The following is a 27,886-nucleotide window of genomic DNA, read 5'->3' on the forward strand; positions in this document are numbered from 1 at the left end:
GAGAAGGGGTATTTGTGTGCTGACTGGTGGTGACTGAAACACTGCTCTGAGTCCTTGCTCTAATGGGACACACAACGCAGGCAGCATCCCTCCTCCCCCGCAGCATGAGGGGTGCTCTTGGCTGTGTTGTGGCAGGGTGCTCAAAGAGCTCAGGAAGGACTGTCTCCTCTTCTTCCTACACTAAGCTTCTGAAGTGATGCTTCAGTCCAGGCCAGTTAGAGCAGCTTGGGCTGTGGAGCTGGAAAGGTGTGATGAAGGAGGAATAAATGGGGTATCCCTGAATGCAAGGCCCTGACCAGACTGAGTATCATGCCCAGCAAAACATCTCTTTCTAGGGGCAGTGCTAACATACATGAACTTGTCCCAGCTGGTCCCACCTGCCAGTGCCATGATGCTGGAGCACAGAGATGCCCATGGCAGGCACACTGTGGAGTGGGATGCTGCTTTACACACCCACTCCTTCTATCCCCACTAAGTAACTAGACAGCTGCACTGTCCCCCGGAAACTGTCCCCATTGATGGAGCTCACTGTCTAGATGGCTACATGATGCAATAATGCCTTCTGCACTCTTTGAAGATGTGGTTTTGGTCAAGCAACTGCCTTAGCTTACATGCATCAGCTAAGCAATTCTTGGCAAGAGTGCTCTGCGGTGCAAGTAGGGGCCCCTATGGAGGAACTTCCATGGAATAATGAAATTAATTTAAAGAGTTCAAAAAACTAGCATTTTCTGCAACACAAAGAAGGAATGAAATGTTACATTCCTTCAAGAACAGGTGTATTTTATCTCGCTCCCTCCTTTGAAAGTAGGAGAAAAGTCAAAAAGCAGTCAACACAGCTGGGCTTTTCTTTTTGTTTACTTGGAAAACTTATTTTAACCATCAACTTTAGCAAATTTTGGCAGTTACAAACCTGTACACTTTTTTTTTGTTGCTTTGTTTTTATAGAAAAAGAACACAAGACAATACTGCCAACAGCAATTATGAAGGAACAATTAGTTTTCAGATGAAGAACTATACCCATTCAAAGTGATAAACCTTCCCTTTTGCATAAGGCTGAATTTGTTGTCATTGGAAAAATGACATTCTGAATACCTACTTGAAATGGAATAAAAATCATACCTCTAGGTTTTTTGTGCAAAACACATTCATTTAAAAAAGTCAATAAAAAAATCTTCTTAAAACCAGAAAGAAGTTAAACAAAAAGAGCTGAACCCAAAGGAAAGTTACAGTACATTTTAAAATGATTAAAAAGTTTTCAGATCTAAAACTTTTTTTCCTGTTATCTTAGAAGTTTAAACCAACTTTGATGACTCTTTAGAATTATATCAAACAAACAAACAAACAAACAAAAGAAATTAAAGCAACCTGATTGGCATCAAATATCTACAAAAGCCTGGTAATTTGAAACCATTATATACATTATTTTATAAACTTCTTTTTAAACACCAAAACATACATCTTTTACAAACCAGCCTGCTTGAGACAGGTAAAATTTACAAGACAATCTTTTCCAATACAGTGCTTTAAAGAGAACTGCTTTCACTCCTTAACATCTTTGTCATCTCCTGAAAATCGGCAGTATGGGCTCATTGCATTGTTGATTAATAGTGTTTCAGGTACTCCTATGACAAAAGCATGCCACAGTTCTGAGGGCTCCAATCTCTTTCCATAATACAGTTCAAGTGCACTCTTAACACTGGTAAAGATTACTTATGGCCTTTGTGTAGTACGACATATTTGCAATTATTGCTTTTCATTACTACATAAAGAAACAAATTTAATTTCATTTCCTCCCCATCTGCTTGTCCCTTGGATGATGCAGCTAATTTACTAACTGAATGGCCCTTCTGGTAATGGAGATGTTAAATGTCAAGTTCATGAAACACAGGCTAAAAACCATGGGCAACGGGCAATGGTCTAAATTTCTAATGCTCAAATCCCAGTCTGGTGTATTGAGAGGAGCAGAGATGCAAACAGGCAAAAAGCACAGTTTTTACCACATGGTAAATTATGGTAAACCATCAGGGAATGAAGCTGAAGATGTAACTCTCTTGTTGGAAACCAATTAAATTCCCATTATTACTGAGTGAATAGCTCCAAACATTATCTACAAAGCACAAATGCACTTTCATACTGGTTCTGAAGAGCTGGCTTCCTCCATTATTAAAGATGCTTCCTTTTCAAATGAAGCTTAGCAGAACTGGTCCAGGGCACCCTCACCTTCCTCTCCCATGACTGTAGTAATTGACTGTAAGGATATACTTACTATAGCATCCATTTATCTTTTTCGATGAGGAGTAAAGTGTGTTCTTAGCCATTTGTTCAGCCCACTGTTCAGCCCACATTCTCCTTTATGATGGAATTCATAGAAGACAAGAGCAACAACTTTTATGTCATGTTCTCCAAATGTCTCTGCCTGGCTCACAGAGACAACAGGCTGCTGCCTCCCCACTGATCATCATTTCATGACATGCTTTTATTCACTGTGCTGCAGCCACACTGAGTTTCTGACTAGAGAGGGTACCAATATATGAAGGCTCTCGCTTCTTCAGAATACACTATAGAATTTAGAGAATGGGAGAAAAAATTCCAAAGACCAAATTTTAAGTTCTTTGTGGGACATGCAGAGGTCAAGACACTGCTTGACAGATGGAGCACACAACTTTCAGGTTCAGGAAAACAGTGGCAGTGAGAAGCCTTTGACTCCTTCCAGCCTTTCACTGGAATTGTATGTTAAAGAAACCCCTGGGATAGTTTGGGATCAAAGGTGTCACTGAGCTTAAGGAGAAGAGCTCTACTGACAGGAAATCACGGTTCTGTAGTGAATCTATGCATTCCAAAGTCCTCCTGGTTGCCTAATATGCTCTATCCTATAGGAGGGTCCTAGAGGAAGACAACTTTATGTAGGCCTTCTAGTGGGGTTGTTCATTATTTCCCATGGGAGGGAAGTGATTCTATAGCTCCATGGTGTCACATTTGGCCCTTTATTTGACTTCAAAATACTGGTCAAGGATAGCAACTACATCAGTATCTATAGTTTTGTGTGGGGGGGTTGCCCTTTGGGTTTTTTTAATGTTTATAATACAAAGGCAAAGTAATTAACATACTTAAGAATGGTATATAAGCCTAATTTTTCCTTTTGCACAGGGCCACCTAATGAAGTACTGACAGAATAAATGATGTTTTAGTCACTGTAAGGCTTTTTCCATTGACAGTGTTATTAAAAAGGCCAGCATTGTGCATGACATTCTCAACTTGATCAAAATGCAGAGAACAAGCACCCTTTTACTTAGACTCATACACCTCTGGCAAAGTTCATGACTTTTAATATAAATGTGTATTTGCATTTTAACAAGTTGCTTTTTTCTCTTGCTGTTTCTTTCCAAAAAGCAAAAACTTTCTTGATCCTACGTTATAAGCCAGTGATACTCAAAAGTACTTCATTAAGACTATGAAATCATCTGCTACAGATGATTCTGAGAGAAAATACCATGTAGTGGAGCCATCTACAGGGATGTAGCTTGAAATACAGACACACAGGATAAGCAGAGATGTGCAGGGTAGCTGTTGCAGAACCAGGGACCTGACAGTAGCAGTGATACAAAAATCATCTTATGGCAGAAAAAGGAAATATATATTGAAGTGCTAAAATGAATAGTAATTCTTACATTATGTTATGAATGTGTTCTTATGTTCCAGATTAGAAGATTTTGACTTGTTCGTGCGGAGTAGTAGTCAAAAAAAACAAAAAACAAAATGGTTTGGTTTAACAAGAGATGTTAATATGAAAATCTTACTCTCTAAGAGATATTTCACCTTTAGATCTGCACTTGGGTCTTATCATTATCAAAAAGAGCCTGAAAAAAACCAGAAAGGCCACAGAAGTACTAATATTCACAGAGGGGACTCTGAAAATGGATTTGGAGGGGAGGAGATATTGAGGTATAGAAATCATGAATAGGACAGAGAAGGCTGAACGGGTGATCCTTGGCACCTTCCCAACAGCATTTTAATAAGTAGCGTTCAGTGAAATGAAATGGCAACAACATCAAACAGAAAAATTGCTATACATTGTATTTATGCATATTTTACTATTAAAACTCACTACCAACAATATATTACTGAGGCAACAAGCTTGGTAAGAAACATCAATTTTTTTTTTTTTTTTTTTCTTTATGGCAATCACTAGGCTCCCATCGTGCTGTCCCTTGTGACACTTCTGATATGTTCCAGTAAAGGTTTGATACTGGTGTCTCAGGCTTACGCAAGAACTTTCACTACAGAAGACAGGTGACAAGTACACCTAATAACTATCTGGGGGCTTGAACAGAATTACTTGCATAATAGATAAAAATGTCTCAAACCAAAACTGAGTAGGAGCAAACCTCATGTAAACTGCAGCCTGATGCTAAGAAAGCATCACATTCTCAGAAGGTCATACAAGCTTTAAAAAAGTGCAACTAAATTTGTAGAATTGCTTTGCCAACTCTGATGCTCCTAACTCTTGAAGAGACATAATCTAATTGCATTTTCTTTCCTGTAACACAGACTTCATGAACAATACGAGTTATCCTCTATCCGTGCCTCTAGGCTTGCCAAACCATTTTATGGCCTTCTGGCAAATCCCTCAGTTCCTTGCAATCACAATACAAATTTCTGTATATTTTTCTTCTCAAAACCTCAGGAATAATGTCAGGGGAAAGGGTTTGGAACGCACCATGAGCACATTCAGAATATATCACTGTTACAGAAGCATGTTTACTTTGAGAAGACCAAGTGACATTCATAAATTCAATGGACAGGACCTATTTGCAGACAAGTACTTGATAATACTTGTATGTGCAGTACATTCTTTCTAGAAGTTCACTCATTTTATTCATATACCTGAATAATGAGCTGTTTTCTACTGAAGAATTGCTGCATCATCCCAAAGAAAATATCCACACCAATCTTTCACAGCTATACAGCTATTGGAGGGAAGCAGCAACACACTGTACCTACTCCAAGAATTCTAGAAATCCTGTTTTATTAAAAGTGTTACAAGATGACATTATTTAAATTACATTCTACTAGTAATTTCTTTGTGTTGGGGAAAATTTCTGAAGAAACCCTTTTTGTATGTCAATAAATGGCCCACAGTTAAATTTCGTGTGAAACTCATGTCAGTCAAGAACATGCCCTGGCATACAAATGCTGAAACTATCCAGTTTAGGAGATGGACCAAGGGACAAGACAAGGAAAGCAGCACAGGAAACCGACTAATGCATCTGTTCATTTATCAAAATGATGTAGGTATTCAACAGCTTTTCAGAATGACAGAATATTATGCCATGGAAGAAATGGATGAAAACTCAACAGTAATGCAAGCTTGTAGACTCACATTCACTGGTAAGGTACACAGATGCTGTAAAATGCAGTGGGGTAAAAAGATTTTCAGAGCACCAAGCAACCGATGTGCATCCTTCTGCTTTAATATATTGAGTGAAAATCCAAGATTTCCAGATTGCACTTGACTATTCTGAGCAAATCAATGTGAATGACCACTTACTCCAATCAGGCTGAGGGAAGCATAAAAGTATACAGATGCCATGGTTTTCTTGATTCCACAACAATATTCTGAAGCCTGCAAACAACCTTTGGATGTACTCAAATCCTATAAAATCATGCACCCAGTGGAAAATCTGGTGACAGATCTTTGGCCACAGTCCATTCCTGCAGCTTCACCGACTGAGTCAGTCTACAGCAGCTGAGAACTCATCCTGTGAATGAACTCTAGGGATGGACATTTGCCAAAAGATGTTAAAATAATGATGTGAGATTACAGCAGCCTTATATGTAACTTAATTGCAACTAATTTTACTGCAGTAACTGCAGCATGAGGACTGCTGTTAAAGAGCTGATTGCCCAAGCAAGAAATTTCCAAAAAATAATCAGCTGTGTAGGTTACCTCAAGTTTTCAGATCCATGTTCACGTTACATACACATTAAGAGAGGCTGTGTGTACACAGCTGGGGCAAAACCAGGCCACTCCTGAGCCAAACTCTGACATTTTGGGAAGTCCTCATGGGTAAAGCGATGCACATGCACCTGACATCAGGTTTTAAAAATTACAACCAAAGTAAGCCAATTTAGAGCAGATATAAACTGTATGTATGTGTGTTACTCTACACAAAATAGAATGAAATGCTATGTAATGAACAAAAGTATAGATAAATATTTATGGACAAACAACTGGTCACTCATCTTTGATAGGTCAATTCCTAATTGTTGCTTTTTTTAGTCATCTGACATGTATGCAGCAGCCCCAGCAATCAATTGCTTTCACTTTTTTTGCTGATATAAAATTTCATGCAACAGTGCATTCTAGAATGATCCATACTCGTTCCTTAATACTGTGGGGAGATAATAACACTGTAACACTTTTAATAACACAATGCCAAAAAAAAACCCCAAAACAACCCAACTTTGTAAGAGAGAAAAATTATTTAGCAATTATTTTTCCCCCTGTCTCAAAAGCTGAGCTTTACTCTTGGTAATAAATAGAAGGTACACTCTTTCCAGATTGTCTGTAACCATTTTTTGATTTATAATACTTAACACAATTGGTCTCTTTGTGTCTGCACATACAGTATCATTTCTGAACAAGTTAATAATGGGTTATACTGTACTTTTCTTTGCCCAATATATATATAGACACACCTTCAGCAAAATTTCTTCTCAATATTTATACTATTAATTGGACCAAATGACAAAATTAAAAAAAAAAAAGAAGAGGAGGAGGAAGAAGAAAGGAGCTTCCTTTACACTTGTGTCTGCTGCTGGGTCTCCACAAATGGAATGTGAACATTTTCTAGGCTGAGTTCCTCCACGCTTTCAAAGTCACTCATGGCTACTTCAGAGTCATCAAAGCCACAGCCGGCTGAGACGTCAGAGGAAGAGGCGTTGAGAGAATTGTGCAAGGATAAGGGCATCTTACCTGCACTAGCATTTTCTGTGTTTTGGCTTGGGCCAGCAGCAAAAGTACTAAATTCATTCCCAGTCTGGGATCCTGTGGTGTCCGTCTCATTGGGGAATGGGTGAGGAGGGAGGTATTGGCTTGGGTGGAAGTGCGGCCGTCTCCGGCAGTCAGGGCTGAGAGTACTTGCCATTGAGACTGGCTGAGAGGGTGGGAGGGTTTCATACTGGTCTGGGTAATCCTCTGGAAGAGGAGGTGGTAACTGGTCCTGGCTCAAAAACTCCTCTTCGTGAGGGGGAGGGTAGTCGCTGTCGATGTCATAGCCACCAAGGTAGTAATCTGTTTCCAGTTCTCTGGTGCTGCTGTGATGAGCCGAGCCTCCATCTGTCGTCTCAAAATTGGGCACTTCCTCAATGTCAGACAAGCGAGCACTGGGCATCCAGTCAGAGGTATCCCAATGATACGCTGCAGCAGGGAAGAGAACCACAGCGCTCTTGTTAGGATGAGACCACAGAGGAAAGCAGTGTCCTGCATGCACTTGCCTGAGTCCTCACAGCACAGTCAAATCACAGCATGCCCCACAGGCCACGGACACAGGTCAGCCATGCTCTGACCAGAGGGGTAGAGGAAGAGAATAAATTGCATTATGATGCTAATGTAAACAAGCAAAGAAACAAAACATGGCCACTCTCAGGCATTTTGTTTTTTAAGATGCTACTGGGTTGTATTAGAAACTGTGAGTCCAAGAAATCAAAATGTCTGAATTACTGCTTTTCACAGTTATTTGAAAAAAATCTTTAAATGTAGTCAGCATGCCTATAGAATCTTATCTCCCCTTCCACCTCCAATGAATTCAAGAAAGAAAGTGTGCAAGCAAATAATCTGATTGACTGAAAACTGAATTTTGAAACAAAAAAAGTGGCTGACCATTCTCATGCATCTTTTGAACCCAACAGAATTCAAACAAAAGAGTACACGTGAAGCAGTTCAAGATAAAAAACAAATAGATCAAGTCAGTACTCTGCCCACCCTGGCCCACAGGCAGAAGGTGCCCCAGAAAAATCACCTCTGTTGTAGTTCTGTCCTTGATCCATAACAGACACTGTCAGATACAAAGTGAAAAGCAAAAACTGGTAACTCGGATCTTGTCACCAGCATAGTATTACATGTGAAAATACAAAACTCTGCATGCATATTTCTAATGTACAGCTGCCATGGTGTCATTTTAGTAGGATTTTTAATTATTCTTTATTTTAACATACAAGATAATCTTGCCTGTCAAATGCAGACATACATAAAGGAATGTTTATGTTGTGTATTATATTCCTTTTCTATCATATCTTAATTATTTACCCTCACTGAAAAGATACAGAATTACATTAGAGTTGTAATTCTTAGTACAAAAAAAGGGCTATCCACTATTGACACGGCTTATAATTGCAAAGTACATTTTTCTCTCACTTGTTCACTTTGAAACAGAAAAATAAGAATCTACCATTCTCAGGGCCGGTTCAAACAAATCTGGGCCCACCTGGGCTCAGATACCATGGTGATGGGCACGGTATAAGAACCTGAATAGAATAGAATACAAAGCCATTTAATGGGGCTATCAGCTACAATGCTCCGCAACCCCACACCCACCTCCCACCTGCACTGCCATGCTAGCTGGTGGGGAGGGAGGCATTCCAGTATGGAGACGGTGCAGGGGTGGGGGAGAGAGCAGGGAAGGAGGTTTCATGTGAAACAAGAGCGGGGAATAAGCTGCAGTGTTTTCTAGATGGATATGCTCTTGTTCAGCTGCATGTTATTTGGCTTCATGCAAGAAGTCATCGGGCAAAGTCTCTGGATGACATTGCTGGAGGAGGTCTGGCAGGAGAAACAGACCTTTATGGCATCACAGCTCGTAACCTCTGTGGCTCAGACACAGGTGAGGGCAGAGAAGACTTCTCCAGCCCTTCACCTACTAAGACCACACTTGCCCTTGCTCATCACCACATGGTGCATGCAGTGATGGTGATTTCTCCCTTAGCTCGATAGCCAGGCAGGAGTTCTCCACTTGCTCTGCCATGTCCTGGAGTGAGGAGGGCTGGGGCTGTTACAGGTTTAGCAGCAGTGTCTGAACCGGCCCTAACCTCTCTTCTGCACTTCTCTCTTCTTTGTACAGTGGATTTTGCTGTATTCGGGTCAGTGTGATGGCACTGCACTGAGATGTGTCAGGGCCCTCTGAGATGTGTGTATCAGGATCCACGAGAACCTCACTAATTTGCTGACTTGCACAACCCTGGGCAGGTGCCTGGGGCAGAAGCCCCATCCTCCCATGACTCTGTGGCTGCAGTTCTGCCCAGAGCTCCAGTGTGGCTAATTATTCACCACTTCCGACAGCTCTGTTGCAGAGGAGACAATCCTAAGAATCCTAAATTTCATATAAGGAACTGGGAAGTGGGCAAAGCATTTTCAGCAACAGTCTTGAAACTACTGCCAGACTGGATTTTTCTGACCTGTAAAGGATGATAATGAGCCAGTGTATTTGCTTAAGCTTTCCCTTAGAAAGGTAAAGTCATTTGCAGTGCCCGTGGTTTCTTTTCAAGGTTATTTTTTTATTTTTTGAATGGGACTTTCTTTTGAATTAACCTTGGCTAGGTTTTTTTTTTTTGGTGCTTTTTTTTTTTTTTTTAATAGTGAGAAGAATGGCACTCTGACACTTCAGGAAATCAATAAATGTACTATTAAAAATACTCAAGTGTCATCACTAGCTAGGAGTAAAAGTGTTTTTCAAAATAACTGTGACACTGGCTCAAGGAAAAAAAATCAGTAGTTTCACAAAAATAATTTACTTAATCATTTTTATGTATTATGCAGACTAGATTAGCTGAAGTATGTAAAATCTGTCTTAAATTTGTTAAGGAGAGATGAAGTTTTTGACTTGTGGATAAGCTGAGTTGATGCTGAGTTGACATTTGCCCAAGGGTAGGAAAAATGTTGGAAAAAAAATAAAAATAATGTTTATCTATGGTAACAAGACATTTCCTCAGTGCTTTATGGAAAAAAGAAAATAGTGATATCCCCGCATTACAGGTTCACTTCTAACATGATATGCCTGAGGTTACCCAGGAGGTCAGTGGAAGAGGTGAGCGTTGGGTCCTTGGAGCACATTGCCATGCTCTGGTGAATGGGCACACCAACACCACGGGAGAGCCATGGCATCCGTGGAGCTGTGCCCACACATCCACTGTTTGGCAGGGTTTCCTGGGAGAAACCAGCCACCAGCCAACCACCACTGTGCTCCTCTCCGTGTGATACCACTGGGGTACATAACCCAGCTCTGCTGCAGCATGGGATACTTTACAGACTTCCTGTGTCATCTTCTGTTTCCCAGTCTCTGCAGCCAGGATCATCTCAATTATATGGCTCCATTATCAGTCTATTATTTTCTCTGAAGGCAATGAGAATAAGCAGAAACATTGACTTGAACAGAAGAGGATGAAGGCTTGACACCTTTTCTACCACCTCCAGTAACCCACAGATATTTTGTGGTACATTCCTCTGGCATTTTCATGTTTGCTGGTGAACATGCTGATCTGCAAAACCCAATCCCTGCCACAGGATTGCTGGTCAGTTTAGATTAGTGAGGTTCTGCTGGAATGTTTCACAATGAAAATAGGAAGCATTGTTGTATAACAAGAAAGAAAAAAATTTAAATACCTTCATTTTCTATAGTGTCAACTACATTGTTGACAAGCTGTATGACAGTCACTATGGAAGCTTGCAGGGGAGGGAAAGCAGAAAATAAAGGGAGGGGAAGGACAGCTTCAGGTTAGTATTTAAAACACACATTGTAGGTTACCACAATAAATACTCTCAAAAGACAGAAATGACATTGAAAAAAAAAAAAAAAACAGGCTGCTGACTAATGCATGATTTATGCAGTTGGTTGCAGGACATTTCATTTCAGATAATCTCATATATCTTCAGAGTGCTGATAAATTCCAAACCAGCATTTCAAGAAAGGCATATGGGATGATGTGTATCACCTCATAAATTCAAGCAGACTGGTCAGCTGATTCAATTAACTGAAGCAGTATCTTGTCTACCTGACACTAATTTCTAATTCATTCTTGCTTAGAGGTCTCCAGAGATAGTGCCATGTGCTCCAAGGATCATTATCTTTTAGACTATCACACCATCAGAAATGGTGTTAAGCTCAATCTATTTCCTAAGAGGAGTGTTTTACTTATTTACTGTCTGTGCCATGCCATGCAATACCTCAGGGAGGTTAAGCAGCACAGCTATAATTAGGAGGACACAGCTATGTAGCTGTGGTTCAAATTTTGACCCGTGTTTGACAGAATAGTTTCACAAATGCTTTGTGTGTTCTCTGCAGGTGTTCCAGCAAAACATACTTTTCCCTTGAAATCATTAATATAAAATTTGCAGCTGTTTAATGTGGAGGCCTATAATGTGCGGTCCTCTAGATGATCTGCATTTTGCACCACCCAACACTCCTACCTCTGAGAACATGAAATAAACCCAAAAATCAAAACTGAAGAGAAAGCTCTGGATGAGAGGGCAGTGGATCCCTCCCTTTTCCTTTGTCTTTAGTTTTGAGAAAACCAATTGCTTGGAGCAACGTGGGGCAAAACATACTTTGTTTCACACAGCCAACAGACTTAGAGATCACAAGAAATGTGTTAACAGTGCAGACACACGTTGAATATTTTCACATTTTTGCTAAATTTTGCACATGGGATCAGGTGTATCATCCAATATCCTCAGTTCCAGTGAGGGCTTAGCAAAAAGAGCCTTGATAAACCAAAGGACCCCTGTTCTGTGTCTATGATCAGCATATTTATGCCGTCAGCAGCAATAGTAATTATACAAGGGAGACTTGTACTGGTTAATGCAAAATAAACATGATAGAAAAATAAGGGGCTCCATGCAGTTAGTGCTGCATGGCTGGAAAAAAGATGGAGGGCAGCTGTAAACTATTAGAAGGAAAAAACCTAAGAGTGAAAAACAGGTCAAAACCCAGGGCCAGCACAGTTTTATTTGCAACTAAAGGTTGGCTCTGGTGGGAGCTGTACAGAGGATATTCACAGAAAAGAGGGAAACCCACACCACACAACTCAAGTCAATGCTCAAATACAGCATTGGTCAGATTTTGGACTACAAAAATTACTGCTAAGTCCTCACAGAAAGACTAGGGAAGCTGAAAAATTTAAATGCAGGAGAAAAAGGTGAGAGAAAACAAATAGCTTCAAAATCTCACTCCATGTGAGTTTTCATGGTTATGACAAGCTCTTGACACAGCAAGAGAAGGCTCCAAGAGCCCTAGAGAGGGTGAGTAGAAGCTGCCTGCACCTTCAGTGGAATTCATCCCAGTGATCCACTGCTGCAAGATAGGTTTCCCCAGTCAGAAGCTGCCACCCAGTTTCTCAAGTCAGTGTCAGCATAGCCGTTTGTACATCTGTGTGACACAAGCCTGTCTCCCCTGCTATCCTGAGAACCCAGCAGAATTGCTCTTGGCTTTGGAGGAAGTGGTTTGGAGAAGGAGCCACTGTCCTGTCTCATCAAAGAGTGTGGATGCTGAACTGTATCTGTTGTGTTTTCAATGACAACCTTCTAACCTTTGCAGGCATGTGAAGTACAAAAAATTAAAATGACAAGGAAAGCAAGGATTTATGGCTTCAGGAGGCATATCCATTAGACCTAAACTACAGGCATGTGAGTATGTATATGCTTACTTATGCCTGGCTTTGCCCTTTAGGCTCTTTTACTGCAAACCTTCCCTGCTGCTTCAAGCAAACCAGAGCGTGTGGTCTTGCATCGATCTCTGCAAATGACTCAGATGATTTAAATTTCTTCCCTTGTTCTCCCTGAAGATATGGATTTGTTTGAACCCTGAACTAGAAATGTTATCTCTAAAGGCCATATTTTAAATGCAGCCTTCACAAAAAATGAGTGGGCACAGAAGGTCCAATCCAGCTTGTGGGTACTGTGTCAATGATTTCAGTGGAGACAAGATCAGGAGTTTCAAATGTCTAATTAGAATTTGTGAGATATAAAAAGTAACAATATACAATAAATGACCACTTGAATAATTATTACAAAGGTAACTATAATGTAAATACATATTATTAAGTAATACTTATCCTAAAAAAAGGCTAAAGGGGTCTTTTTGGTGCAGGGGCAGAAAAGCACTGGGAAGCCTGACAAAAATAATTGTAATGCTTCAGCCACAGTGGACCAAAAGAAATTGCGAGTGTACTTTGCTATCAGTGCTTTTTCCAACATTTTAGAGTTCCTAGAGAACAGCTGCATGACATGACTGAGCAACTGAGTCTACAGACAGTTCATTAACTGGTGGCTGAGGTAACCAAGTACGATTCCTTTGTGCTACTCTTTTTCTGTGTGTCTGAACAAGGCTTCCCAGCCATCCACCATCCCTCCCCAGCAGGAATATCTTGACTTTTCTCGGACCCACTGCTCAACATACGTGGGCCACAGAACAAAGGTTTGCTCTGACTCTGTGGACCTTTTAGTGGGCTGTGTATGGCTCTGCCTGTGTCACCCAGGGAGATAATGATGGAGGACATGAGAGGCAGGCACTGAGTATGCACTGAACAAGGATTTAATGGTGCTCTATTGTTTGCTGAGCTGTGATTGCCAGGGAGAAGCCAAGATGCTGGGGACTGGCTCGTCTGCTCATTGTTGCGGCTGAACACCAGCAGAGTTTTGTTGGGACCATGAATGAGACCTGGCAAATAGCACAGAAATCCCTTTTATTCCACTGGTGAAACATGAAAGTCATGCTCTTCCCAGAAGGAAAATTATATAAATTCTACAGTTTCACTTGCAACCTATTAGTCAACTTACATCTTGGCAATGTGACTGTGCTGTAATTTGCTGTAAAGCTTGGTCCTGATACAACAGCCCCAAGCATCAAGATTTTTATTACGTTCCTATAATTTAGTAAGTGGAACACAAAGTCAGGGTTCGAACCCACGACTTTCTTACTTTTGGCATCGTTAAAGGGTTTCAAGAAGTCACATAAATGTTTCAATAATATTAGAGAGAGAGATAAATAGCTTTCCCCCCAGCATAATAAAGATGAAATAATTTCTTACCATTATCATCACCGGAATCAGACTGGAAGGAGCTGAGGGACTGTACTTCAGAGTTACTGCCTTTATTACTTCCTGAAAAACAGGTCACTTCTTCAGCGTCATCAACCCCTTTACCTTCATTGACAGCAAAGACAAAGCAAAATGGTACTCTCTAGGTATGCAAATGTATCTATTTATACCATGGACACATTTGAATCCTGCCTTCTATTATCTGAGTCAGAATGAAATTATTTCCTTCATACAGAGGACATGACCTATTCATCAAGAAGGCAGTTGGTGAAGATACTTAGACTTTTGAAGTGTTTGAAGCCCAAGGAGTCTTTCAAGTGGCTGACAACACTGTAATCAAGGAAGAAACATCTATATTCAATATTGTCTTTTTAATGACATATAGTCTCAAAAGTAATGAAAATGATGACTTAAGGAATGTAGTATAAACAGCTTATACAAGAGATTACAGTTACATTTATCTTTACTGTTCATTTCCTAATTTGAGAGCCTCATTAAAGGCTCATTCAAGTTAGTAAAGTTACTGTGCATCTTGTTATTCATATCAATGGCCCTTGCATCAGATTTTAATAGCTCCATCACTGACATATAATAGATTATGCTTCAATTTACATTGCTTTTCATCAGGGACATTCAGTCCTCACAACTCTACTGTTTGGAAATGTAACTGCAACCTATGGTATAAATTCTCCTGTAATTAAGTTATATAAAAATAAACACATTCAACTACACATTATATGGGCAATAATTAGGAACATAAAAAGTGATCCTCCATTGTAAGCACTAAGATACCTGAGCCAATTGCAAATGAAGAAGGTCAGGTGCTATCAACATGACAATACAGCTCTCTACCTGCCAGCTGTAGGTATTTCTACCCAGCATGGCACACCTCCACATGGTAAGAGCTGATTTGCTTCTGCTGAGCAGAAGGGTATGGAGCTGATGAAGTGAGTGCTGCAGTAACAAAGCTGCACTGCTTTCCACTCCATGACTGCTGAGGTTTGTATTCCTGGTATGGCCTCATGGTGTGCAGAAATTCCTACCAGTACCAGCAGTGCCTGTGGCACAAACACCCAGGATAATACAGAACAGAGCATGTGTGGGGGCTGGTGTGTTGATGCTTTCAATCAGCATAACTATATTTAAAGTTTAAAAGGTCAGAACCAACACAATCCTGAAATACAGCCCAAATAAATGGAAATTAATTCAATTTCTCATGACCTTAGCCAGTGTGCTGCTTTGGATGAAAATGTGCAGATCAGGGTACAGGTATAGCCTCTATAAGGCTGGAAAAGACTTCCAAGATCATTGAGCCAAATCTTTGACTGAACATCACTATGCCAACCAAACCATAGCATTAAGTGCCATGCCCAATCATTTCTTGAACACTTGCAGGAATGATGATTTTATCACCTCCCTGGGTAGCCCATTCCAAGGCTTGACCACCCTTCCACAGCAAAAGTTCTTCCTGATGTCCATCCTGGACCTCCCCTGGCATAACATGATGCTGTCCTCTTGACCTGTTGCTAAATTCCTCTTTCTATTCCTCAGTTCCTATTGCTTTCAGCTATAGGACTGGTGACAGTTTTGGTTAAGGCTGTGTTGCAACAGGGTTGAAGATCATAGAATCATAGAACGCTTTGAGCTGGAAGGGATCTTAAAGATCAATTGGTTCCAATTTCCCTGCCATGGGCAGGAAACATTTCACTAGACCAGTTTGCTCAGAGCCCCATCCAATCTGGCCTTGAATACTTCCAGGGATTGGATGTCCATCCCTTCTCTGAGCAACCTGTTTCAGTGCCTCACCACCCTCACAGTAAAGAATTTCTTCCTAATAGCTAATCTAAACCTACCCTTCTTCAGCTTAAGGCCATTCATCACTACAGGCCCTTGTGAATTGTCCCTCTCCAGCCTTCTTGTAAGGCCCCTCCAACAGGTACTGGAAGATGCATTAGGAAAAATCCCTAATAAGAGAAAACATCTTTTAAAAAATCATATATTGTGAAGCAAACGTGTCCCAGTCCATATGGCATGGTCTGACTTGCAAGGGTAGATGATGCAGGGCTGTAACTCTTTCCCAGAAAAGTGGTATTTCCTGCCATGACAGAAGATGTGAAGTTTGCTGCATCTCCAGCAACTCACTCAGGAATGGAGGGAGCGCTGTGTTATCAGGTGAGGAACCATCAGAGCACAAACAGGGTAAGTGTGGGGATTGAAAATTCCACGATGACTCTGATACTGAAAGCAAAGGGGAATGCAATGGCCTGAAAAGGTGATCCTATACATCAAGCCGTATGTGATTTTCTGCTTCACTTCACAGACACTGAAAGTAGGGAATATTGGTTCATTTCTCCCTGATGTAAAACAGGATTGCTTCTTGCAGAAAGTTTAAACATTTTTAACTCCCTTGGGAAACAAACAGCCTGAACCTAATAGAATTTATATTTGAGAATTCTGCCCCAAATTGTTTTTTTCCAATAGAAAGATGATTGCATTGTATCACTAAAAAATGCTCAGAGCACTTACTCATATATGCTTTCTGAACAAGTGAAATAAATGCTTTTAGTCATACTTCATGCACAGAAGGAGAAGTCTTGTATGCCTGGCTTAATTATAACCTTTCAAAATTAAACCAGATCACTTCTTGGAGAAATGTAACAATTCACATGTATTAGGCTGGAGCACTAAGAGTACCTGTGCTACTGTACCTGCTGCATCCTAACCACTGGCAGGGAAGAACGAGACTGGCACGCAGTGCTACTTACTTTCTGTCCCAGCATCCCATGTGCTCTTCCTGATGGAGTCACAGTCGGAGCGACAGGGAGACACAGCAGGCAGGTTTGGAGCTACACTGCACACCACCACCCCTCTCCTGGCTGTCAGTATTCGAGGGGACTCCGGATGAAACGTTGTCATCTCCTGGTGCTCCACACCGAGCCCATCCACTATCTTGTCCAGGTTATTCCGTGAGTCACTCTGGAAGCACGGGGTATAGGCCATTGGCCTCACCGGCACCTGTGGAGGCCCAACCTCTTGGTAGATATTTCTGCTGTCTCCACTGTTCCTGATGTTCTTGAATTGGATGCCATTGCTCTTGTTGAGCAGGGCTGCAGTAGCTGGATCCTGTACGAGCGTGATGTTGTTGCGGGAATAGTTCTTCCTGAAAACTTTCTTGCGAAAAATGATGAAAAGAACGATTAACACAAATATGACAAACAGGACCACGGCTATTCCTATCAACTCCTCCTTGCCAACATAGGAATGTCCAGCTTGTATATTGGGAACCACCACGGGACGAAGACCACAGTATTGACCCACATAGCCAGGGGTGCAGTTACACAGAAATGAACCAAAGATGTTGACACAGGAGCCACCGTTTTCACATTCTTCTCTTTCACACTCGTTGATGTCTTCTTCACACCTTAAAAGAAGAAAAGGAGAGTCTGGAATCTCGAGAACATCTAAGAAGCAGTCCAGGTTGTGCATGATGCCTTATCTTGTCAAAGTGGTGCCATTAGTTAGCACCTTGTGGTACTTTGCAAATTATTATATTATTATAATATTATTTAATGGCATTTAATCTTTTCTACAGCTATTCCATTGGTTTTTTAAAGACAATAAAATGGAAATATCAAGAAAGAAATAATAGTATAAAGCATCTGATAGATATCAAGAAGGAAATAATGCATCTGATAGGAAAAGGCACCTTGATCCTAATGAGGCTTACTGAATGTAATAGAGAATCTGCTTTTTTATATTGTTTTTGGACTACCCCATGGGTTTCAATACAAAGTATTTGAGGAGGATTCAAGGAGAAGATAGTTGAGAAAAAATATAGCAAAAACATCAGAGTATTTATTGAAGAGAGAAGAGAGGGGAGGGGAGGGGAGGGGAGGGGAGGGGAGGGGAGGGGAGGGGAGGGGAGGGGAGGGGAGGGGAGGGGAGAGGAGAGGAGAGGAGGGGAGAGGAGAGGAGAGGAGGGGAGAGGAGAGGAGAGGAGAGGAGAGGAGAGGAGAGGAGAGGAGAGGAGAGGAGAGGAGAGGAGAGGAGAGGAGAGGAGAGGAGAGGAGAGGAGAGGAGAGGAGAGGAGAGGAGAGGAGAGGAGAGGAGAGGAGAGGAGAGGAGAGGAGAGGAGAGAAGAGAAGAGAAGAGAAGAGAAGAGAAGAGAAGAGAAGAGAAGAGAAGAGAAGAGAAGAGGAGAGAAGAGAAGAGAAGAGAAGAGAAGAGAAGAGAAGAGAAGAGAAGAGAAGAGAAGAGAAGAGAAGAGAAGAGAAGGAGAAGAGAAGAGAAGAGAAGAGAAGAGAAGAGAAGAGAAGAGAAGAGAAGAGAAGAGAAGAGAAGAGAAGAGAAGAGAAGAGAAGAGAAGAGAGAAGAGGACATACTGACTATGTAAAATTGTTTGGGCTGGGAGATAAAACAAACAAATATTATAGGCAGGGGAAAAAAGAACAGGAACCATAAAGAGGAGAATATGAAAGAACAAGAGATAGTAAAATACAGAGGAAAAAGTACAAACAGTAGACAAATCAGATGAGGGGAAAAGCATGTTGATGAGCAGGTCAGGATTTTCTGTCTCTACACCAAGTTTATGATCAAGGCAGGGATTTAAGAAAATGACTGCATTAAATTACCCTTTTATGTCAGGGCTAAGGTGACTAAATAATTGATCCATTTTCAAAACAAAGATTACAGAGCAGCTTCCACAGGTTTTACGAGATTGTTCAAAAAGCTGGCAACACTTAGATAGGTGAAAACTGTCTCGAGGTAACATCCTGAATCAACAGCTTAGGAGGGGAAGTTCAGAGAAACCATTTCTCAGCATGCAAGTCTCAGGGATTGAATCATAGCTTTTGGGTACAGAATGCCTGATCAAAAAGCCCACCATCACTGAGTCAAAAAGCTCCCATTGCCCACCTGAGGAGAGACACTTACGTTACTCCTGTCAGGCCATTTTTGCAGTTGCAGATGAAAGCATTGCCGATGGGATCACATGAGCCTCCATTCCGGCAAGGATTTGGGAAGCAGGCTGTGATCTCTGACTCACAATTCCTTCCTGTAAACTGGGAGAGGCAATTGCAATGGTACCCTGGGAGGTGAGGGACAGAGAGATGCAAATTAGACTCCTACCACTGAGTACGTCTAAAAGCGAGAGGACCCATTTGGCTGCTTTACACAGCAGCCAAATTATTACACAATTTATTTATTTACAAAAAATAAATTGTATTGTGGGGGCAAGGGGATGTTTACACTCATTCTGGTCTGTCCATGTGGTCCACACTAATGCTAGTGAAGAGTCTGTCAATCTGAGATGCCCAGACAATCAGAGCTCATGTCTACAACCAGAGGCTGCAGCCCACACCATCCTAATTGCAATGAATAAATGTAATTTGTGAACATCTTTTAAGAAAGTTAACAAGAAATATTCTAGATCAAGGATTATTTCCCAACTTTTTCAAAATGTTTGCTGATAGAGGCAGTCTACTCTCCTTTTGGGGCTTCACCGATGAACAAATACATCAGCTGAGAGCTTTTCCATCTCTGCCCTTTAAAAGGACAACACAATGGGGATGTGACAGTAATAAAACACCAGTTTTATAAAGTGCATCATCAAGGCAGAAACTATAAACTTCAAAATACCAGCTGACCTGGGCAATACCAGCCCTAATCAGAGCTGATTATGTTCAGTGTGTGTTATCAAATTCTGATTAATCACTCACTGCAATTCATCAGACATAGCAACAGTCATGTGGGGAGGGGACTCTGTTGGGGACTGAAGTCCCATTTCTTTGATTTTTGCCAACACAGAGGCAACATCAAATTAAAAAAAAAAAAAAGGTTTTAAACACATCAGTTCACCCTGCCAACTATCAAATGACAAATCTCTCTTTTCTTTTTCTCTCCTTGTGAGTTCATATAGCACAGTGCCAATAATAAAATCTTTATTTAAGGTCACAAAGAAATCCAGTGAGGCAGCGCATCTCTTAAAGTTGTGAACTGGATATAGAAATTTGACTGCTTTTTCATTTGAAAAGAACATGGAACACGTAGGCTGTGAAAGCCATGAGATGGCCAAGACAGTCCCTGGAAGTGGAAGACTCCTAAGTTAGAGCTGTTGAACCAGCAAAATTTTCCTGGACATATGTAAAAAAACTCAGGCTGATCTTTTAAAAAGTTCCTTATATAATCCAAATGTCCTAAACAGATGTGTAGGCAAGGTTCAAGCTCCAGTTATGGGGTTCACATACCTACTGAATATAGCATATTAAGGAACTAAAACAATGAACCTTCCTGCCATTAATACAGCTGCAGTTAGAGCTGAAATGGTTGAGTGCAACTCAATTCAGTGTCAAAATTATTGGCAATCAAGCTGATGTAGTGGAAATACCATCTCTCAGTGGTGAGCCTTTTAAATTTTTAAAAACTTTCTATATCTATACATCTGGAAAAAAAACCAAATATTTGTTTTTAAAGTTACTCTTTCTGCAAACACGGCAGGAATTTCCAGCACAGTTACAAGGAAAAGAATTCATGGAAACAGTATAGAAAAACCCAGTGGAGGCATAAGGAAAACAATCCTGCATCAAGACTCCCACATGTTTTATGTCCTATATGGTTCAATTTGCCTTGTTCAGCTACTCTAATTGAATTCTTTCAGGAGGACAAGCTTTAGAGAATAAACTTGGAACCAGACTTGCTGGCATACTCAGTCAAGAGTCCAATACTATTTAATTGAATATAAATGAAATAGATACTCAAATATCATGCTGTTTCATTGTTCTGCTACAAGAAGGGAGACAGACACACTGATCTTTCCAATGTTACAGAGTTAAGAAGACAAATTATTCAACTTCTGGTCTTCCCAAAAAACATGTTTAGTCAGCATCAGCAAGATGGGCTTATTTCTTTTTGTGCCTTAAAAAGATCTCACTCAGACAATATGAACAGCTTTCTGGACCTATAGTGATCTGGGTCTGAAGAACTACAAACCTGTGACTGTAGGTAGAATTCACAGCGTGAATAAATAAGGCTGTATCAGTGCTTCCTTTTTATGACTGAACAGTGACATCTATAGTTCAAAATTTTACACTAATGTTTTATATTTTTTTTACAGTCTCAATGAGTTTAAGCAAAAGGAGAATGTTCAATTCAAATATAAACCACTTTATTCATAATCAGTTCTGTTGCCTTATGTAACAGCAGAATATATATGTTATTCTATTTGTTATCTGATATTTTATGAACCTCCATAACTCTAAAGTGGTGTTAAAAGCCAAGTTTCTGTTGTTTTTTAACAAAGTTCTCAGGTGCCAATCATTTGTAAGACAAAGCCTTTGAATCGCTTTCTTTTCATGTCTTGTGTTCGTTTCAGCTAAGTTCTAAGTTCTGTAACATATTCTGTTTACATTTGTTCATTATAGAAAACTTGAGAAGTATTGATTTGATTAAAAATGTATTTATACCACTAACTATAAAAGAAACATGGAATTATGCATTTTATACTAAGAAGAGATGAAACTGAATGCACCAGATGGGTCAGAGTCCTGTTCAGCAGTGTATGAATAGGACCAAAATAAAAATCTGCTTCTGAAAGCCTACATTTTTCACACAATTTGATTTAATGATGGTGGATCACACATCAGGTATTAGAAGACTACAGTATTCATTACAGATTCTAAGTCTAAGGATCAAAGTTAAAAATCAAGAAGGCACTAAGACAAGACAGTATTAAATTACCATATTTATCACTGGTGTTTCCTCTCATTGGATTCACTGCCATACACCTGCCAAGTCCAATCCACTGGCAAAAGACACAGAACTTTTCCGTGACACACTTGCTCAGAGCTGCAGAGAATTCACCCGGGAGGTCTCCAACACAGCAAAGCATATGTCAAAATTCATGGAGTAGGGAAGAGAAGAGCTGATATGATGGCTCAGTAGACAGCATATAGCACTCAGCCAGAAGACCTGCCAGACCTTTCAAACCTTCTCCAAACCTCCCAGCAGAGGCTGTAATTTTGCTGGCTACTGCATATTTTAGCCATATGACTGTGGACAAAGGCAAATTGTGATGAAAGCCCCTCTGGTTGGGAGTGCATCTTGGGTCCAGTAAAGGAATTTTATTACATTTTTCATTTAATATCCTGCTAATGTACCATTCATTTCTTCCCTCCAGTTTAGAACAAGAATAACAAGCAAACCTCTCACATTCAAGGATGAGAAAAGGCTCAGTGTCCTGTCCTCTCAGCAAGGGATGAAAAATCTCTTTTAAATAATGTAGGGCTTGATCCTGTTAACAATGAAAATACTGAAGTTTTAGAAATTCATCAGCATTTAAAATCATACAGTCCATCTGAGCTTCCTCCAAGATTAATGAATATTTAATTCCTAGAAATGTTGATCTGTGCTCTCCAAGGCAAATTTTGTGATGTCACCACTGTATTTCTTCAGAGGGAATCAGTGGAAAAAGACAGGAAGCTCTGTAAAACACCTCTGAAAAGCTTCTAGTGTGGGACCACAACATTCTCAGCATGTGCCATAGCAGCATGCACTAACAGCTGATCTAAGAGCAACAAGCTATGAACAACAATACAGCTTTTTTAGGCTGGATCTACATTAACAAGTCCTGCAGAGCAGCAGCAGTGGGTCTGTAGAGCCAACAGCTGATGCTGAGGACCCTCAGAGTGTGCAGCTCAGGGCTTTGGGGCTAGCTGTCTTCCAATTCAGCCTAGTCCTGTCCTCTAAGACCTTGCCTCTCCACCGTGGGAAGTGAAGCCCAGGGAGAGATAATGATCACGAGAGTTGCATCAAACATCATTCATGACCTGAAACATTATGTAGACATAGGTCTACACATTGTCTTGGGCTTATTGGTTGTTTTATACGGCTTCTCTCATGCTTCTTCATCAGTCTGAGTCCCCTCTACATAGTTAAACCTCACCTTCTTGCTGTGACTCAAACAGCTGCTCTTACTGCTCTCTTGGCATATCCCTACCCAAAGGAAAAGGTGTTTTTCACCCCAGACCTTACTGAAGAGCAACATGCAGTAAGACAGGACACTGCACAGGCTCCCTGCCTATACCTGTGTTTGTTTGGCACTTAAGAAGCAGAGGCAGCAGCACAAGGCAGGCACGGTGCCATCAGCAGATGGGGTGTCATTATGTAGCGAACATCTCTGCTGGTAGCATTCCCAGCCTGAGCATCTGACTGTCTGTCTATCCCAAGGTTTACTTGGCTTTATTAAAGAGGATGCTCCAAACTGCTGCCAATTTTTTTTTTTTTTTTTTTTTTTTTTTTTTTTTTTTGGAACATGTGTATGCTCCTGTTTCTATCTATCCCATGCAAGACAGGCTGGCTTTTATCTGTAACATGCTTTGGCCTTTCCATTTGTCTCTCTGTGTAGTTTCTCTCCCTGCTGTGCAGCTAGACCTGACAAATTCGATGTCCAGAAACAGCCCTGCCCTTGGCATTGACCACACAGTATCACACACCAAGTTAACTGATGAGAACTACTGAAGGTGAAGAGGACCTCTCCCAGCATTTGTACTTTGGTACGTCTATAGCCAAACCAGGCCACCTTCAAGCAGTGTGTGTTCTCCAGCCATACAGAGTCCTGCCACTCCAGATTTAACTTATCTGTCTTCAAACAGATCATTGCCTGCTGCCACTTGTTGGTATGAAAATAAACCTCAGTCTTTGCTGAACCAGTGCTTTCTGGGAAGATTGGCATGTACATGCTTTTACATGGGAATTCAAGAACAGATGCCTATATTCACTAGATATTAAAAAGCTTAAACACCCCTAGAATTTCTAAAAAAGCTTAAAAAAAATAATTGATGTGCATTTGTTGTACTCACATCACAGTATGCTGGGTGTGTGAAAAAGCAAGATCAAGAATATTAATAAGACCAGGCCAGTTCTGTGGTATTATTACACTAATTTTTTCCTTATTTCTTTTTTATCAACTCTCTGATCCTTGAAACTAGCTGTGAGTAATGCTGCCAACAGCATTTAAAGCATGTATTAAACCCACCACCCAAGTGCCCTCCCTTTGGATTTTAGCTCTGTTCATGAAAAAAAAAAAAAAAGAAAAAAGAACAGAAGAAAAGTGAAGAGTGGGGAAAGCAAAATGACTTTATGTCCCCAGACTCTGCCCACAATCCTTGACTCAGTAAATATTTCCGCTAAAATGCTTCATGTTCAAATAAAATCGCCTACTCATATAAGCCATTTACTTTAATCAAAGCCAGATGTATATAGGACTGATCAAATTAAAAGGAAGTAACTATACTTATAATTGCAGGCTTTACAAGCTTGAGGTTTCTCTCTGTGGTTGAAAACCTTGATGCACTCTTTGCATTCGATTACAGTAAAGCTTTCTATTGCTCAGATTGCTCATACTGTTACTCATGCAGATAAACATACATTTACTATTGGCAGCCCTCGAAGTGCCACACTATTATTAAGGTTGTGTGACATTTCCCATTTTGAGACCTCATATTCAGCAGCTTATAGCTTAACCGCACTTTAAACACTTGGTTGAGTTTTCTTGGCAAATTTCAGTTCAAAGACCCAAGCTGTTTCTGAAAGTCATGCTGTTCATCAGGTTTCAAAATGCTAACTTTCTTTAAAAATAGCTTTACTGACCCATAGTTATGGATAGAGAGTGAAAAGTCTGGAAGAATGTGGCCTGTACTTCAGGGCTGTGGTTTCCACTGTCTCCCAAGAAAATTGTCATAAGACTGAGTATGTCTCTTTCTGCTATGAGTCTCTTGAGCTGTCAGATCCAGTGAGTGGATTCCTCTCTGCCAAACTCTATTTAATCATGCATTGGATCTACCCATGGGGTCTCTGGACATGCAGTCCCCCCTCTTGTACCACTGACATCGCTTGGCCAACACTGTTGCCTGAGAGCAAGAAGAGATTCATGTCATTGTTGTTTTCTGCTGGTTGTTTTCTGCTGTTGTTTCATGGTTGTTTTCTGCTGGCTCAGAAACCAGATTTTGAAAGCAGAGAGGCTTTTCTATACTCTTGGAGTTCCCATCTGAGCTGTCTGTGCTCACTCATACAGGCTGAGATCCACATTCTGCTCTGTTCCATATGCAGAGAAGTCAGGCAGAAAGAGCCACTGTGGGTCAGCTTAGCCCTGTGCCAGCCCTGCTTTGGGGCAACACCTCTGTGCTGAGTCCTGAGCTCTGTGCAGCCTAGGCACAGCCCTGCCCTGCACCAGGTGCTGTGAAGCTGCTGGGAATGTATCCATCCAAACCCTAACAGCAGTGGCACAGACACACTCCTAGTGCACACAGAGCACTTCCCCAAACAGGGCCGTGGTATGACCCTATTCCCATAATCACAGGATGAAGTGAAAGGCAATTGAGGCAACTTTTTATTAATGGTGAACAGGGCAGTAGGCATTTCTACTGAAAGAAAGATTTCAGGAACAGAGATAGAATAGAGAATCTTAGATTCTCTATAGCAGGAACACTGATAGAGAGGTTTGTGTCATAGATGCTCAATTTATGCAAATCATATGCAAATTAGACATGGCCTCTTTGACTTCTGGTATGTAGCCAGCAACTCTTTCATGTTATAATGTTGGGTAACCTTTGCTTGACTGTTTTCTTCTTAAGTTAGCTATCAATCTCAGCTTTCTTTTTCTTTCTCCTAATTTTCTCGTAAAGCACAGTAGGTTGTCCATAACTACAAGGATGCTAACAGTATATGAAATCTGCTTTGTAAAATTTGAACTAGAGGGTTTATTTATTAAAACAAATCTTATGCCAACTACTGTCTGTTTAGGAAAAGGAACAGTATTCTCCAAAATCTGAAAAAGGAGGATATCATAGAAAATATTAGTCAAGAGATTCTGATGCTACTGAATGCCCTGTGATTGCGAAAAGGACTTTTGCATGGTACATTTTTGCATTCTTCCCCTCACCAAACAAGAAAAAAGCTGCCATTTTCATTATTAAGAAAATTCTTTTAAAAATGAAGTTTTTTTTTCTGTTTTAAATTGAAGTCAGCTGCGAACATCTATGTCAGCAAGTGCAATGGTTGATGGTTCTTAAAAGCACATTGCAATTTGTGTGTCTACAACTAAGACTTGCAATGCTGTTGGACTCTTAGAATTTAATTATGTGGCCTTTCAGCATTTGGAGGACACTAACAACAGAACTGCTTTGCCTAGTGGAAGCAAAAATGCCCATGCTTTCTCCTTAAGGGCTGGGCTGTAGAACCACTGACATACAGTCAGTGCCCACTGCACTGGAATTATGGCTTTATAACAATCCTTTATTTACACACACTGCTGAGACAGTAAAAACAGCAAACAGATTTTTTGACGGCAGGCAGCCAAAACATCCCTGCAGGGCACATGCCCCTCGCCGAGGCAGGAACACAGGCAAGTTAAATCAGTTCTGTGACTGCCTTCCAGCAGCAAATTTTGTTGATGTGAAAATTATATTTGCCATCCCAGTAATAAGATGGGTCCAAACTTCAGGGCTGCTTGTTTCTCCCTTATCCCGTGTCTTCCCTCAGTTTTAATTGGCATGCAACATGGTGCTGGGAAAAAAAAGAATTACTGTAAGAGTTCCGTTAGAAAGGTTTCAATTTACTCATCATGAGATTGCTGAGCAATACTGTAAATAGACTCAAATAAAATCAATAGAAGGAACTGTTCTTATGCTTCCTAGGATGTGAGGTGAATGGTTAACCTCATTTATTAAGTAGGGACTCTGAATCAAAGCCCTCATACATACGTTCCCGTACATACTACAGCCATATTTCCTAGGAAATTCAATAATCATGCTTAGCAATTCTTCCAGTGGCTGCAGCATCCTTCTGTCTCAGAATTATTTTCTTTTGCCCTTGTTGTGCAGCCCTCCTTTTCTCTCCTGCCCTTGGTAAATAAAGACCCTTAAGGACAAACACATGAGCAGCAACATTTCTCCTCATGTCCCACAACACATGCTGGATTGCCAGGGCTGTGCTTCATTCCTTCTAACTGTCTTCTCATTCCTTTCCAGCAACAGCAAAGTTGATAGCATCCCTGATGCTTCATTTGTGATAGCACGGGAGAAGAGTTGGCTGAATCAAAGCCAAAGATCCAGAGGGGATGCTAGCTGAGACAGCCCAGCATGGACAAATCCACATTTTTAGGACTTACTTTATAAGAGTGGGGCTATCCAACTGAGAAACTTATCACAGTTTTGTTCAGATCTTACCACATGTCAACCTTGAACAAATCTGAAGTTTAGACCTAAAAAAATCTGTGTGGTGAAGGGAACTCAGAAAGGAAATATGAGAGTCAGGCTTAAACTAATGAAAAACAGAAATAATAACTATGGGTACAAGGGAATTGCATGGACACATTAAAGCAGAAAGCCCTGGGACAGTGGTTAAATGCTCCATAAAATAAGAGTTTAGGCAGGAACTTCCCTAGAGAACTATGACCAAAACTCACTGACAGTAAGTGGAGGGAAAGCACTGAACTTGCAGAAAACCTCTCTGTTGAGCAACCTCCTCTTCAGAGGAAGTTTTATTCTGCCAGGAAAGGAGTGCAATGCTGCATGCTAACACAGTATGGGGAATTGGAAGGGAAACTCCTACACTGCAGAAAGAGAACTGCCCAAGAGGCAATGCTTTACATGTGTGCCATTTGCAATCCTGCTAACATGCTGACTGTTCTGGTAACTTGTGCACTGCAGTAAGTCACTGGTATCAAATGACACAAACCACCACATAACCACTGGATAGGAAACTCCAACACAAGCACAGTCTAAATCAATGCCCTATAAAATTT

At 40.7% G+C, this 27,886-nt stretch overlaps 1 protein-coding gene across 8 annotated transcripts in view; it reads right to left on the reverse strand.

Moving 5' to 3' along the window:
• Positions 1 to 837: 837 nt before the first annotated feature.
• FAT3 (FAT atypical cadherin 3) overlaps positions 838 to 27,886 on the reverse strand; it is a 398,878-nt gene continuing 371,829 nt past the window's right edge. For 3 of the 8 annotated variants that reach the window (XM_068181534.1, XM_068181536.1, XM_068181533.1), the window contains 6 exons: positions 19,021 to 19,174; positions 16,854 to 17,509; positions 14,080 to 14,193; positions 10,658 to 10,717; positions 8,022 to 8,057; positions 838 to 7,420 (listed from right to left, as the gene is read on the reverse strand). In XM_068181534.1, coding sequence (XP_068037635.1) covers positions 6,801 to 7,420; positions 8,022 to 8,057; positions 10,658 to 10,717; positions 14,080 to 14,193; positions 16,854 to 17,509; positions 19,021 to 19,174 — 1,640 coding nt within the window. In that variant the 3' untranslated portion in view covers positions 838 to 6,800. Of the gene's footprint in view, positions 7,421 to 8,021; positions 8,058 to 8,450; positions 8,527 to 10,657; positions 10,718 to 14,079; positions 14,194 to 16,853; positions 17,510 to 19,020; positions 19,175 to 27,886 lie in introns of all 8 variants that reach the window. The other 5 variants (XM_068181539.1, XM_068181537.1, XM_068181540.1 and 2 more) reach the window with 4 other exon arrangements.

This window comes from Anomalospiza imberbis, chromosome 2 (genome assembly GCF_031753505.1).
Source record: "Anomalospiza imberbis isolate Cuckoo-Finch-1a 21T00152 chromosome 2, ASM3175350v1, whole genome shotgun sequence".
Lineage (NCBI taxonomy): Eukaryota > Metazoa > Chordata > Aves > Passeriformes > Viduidae > Anomalospiza > Anomalospiza imberbis.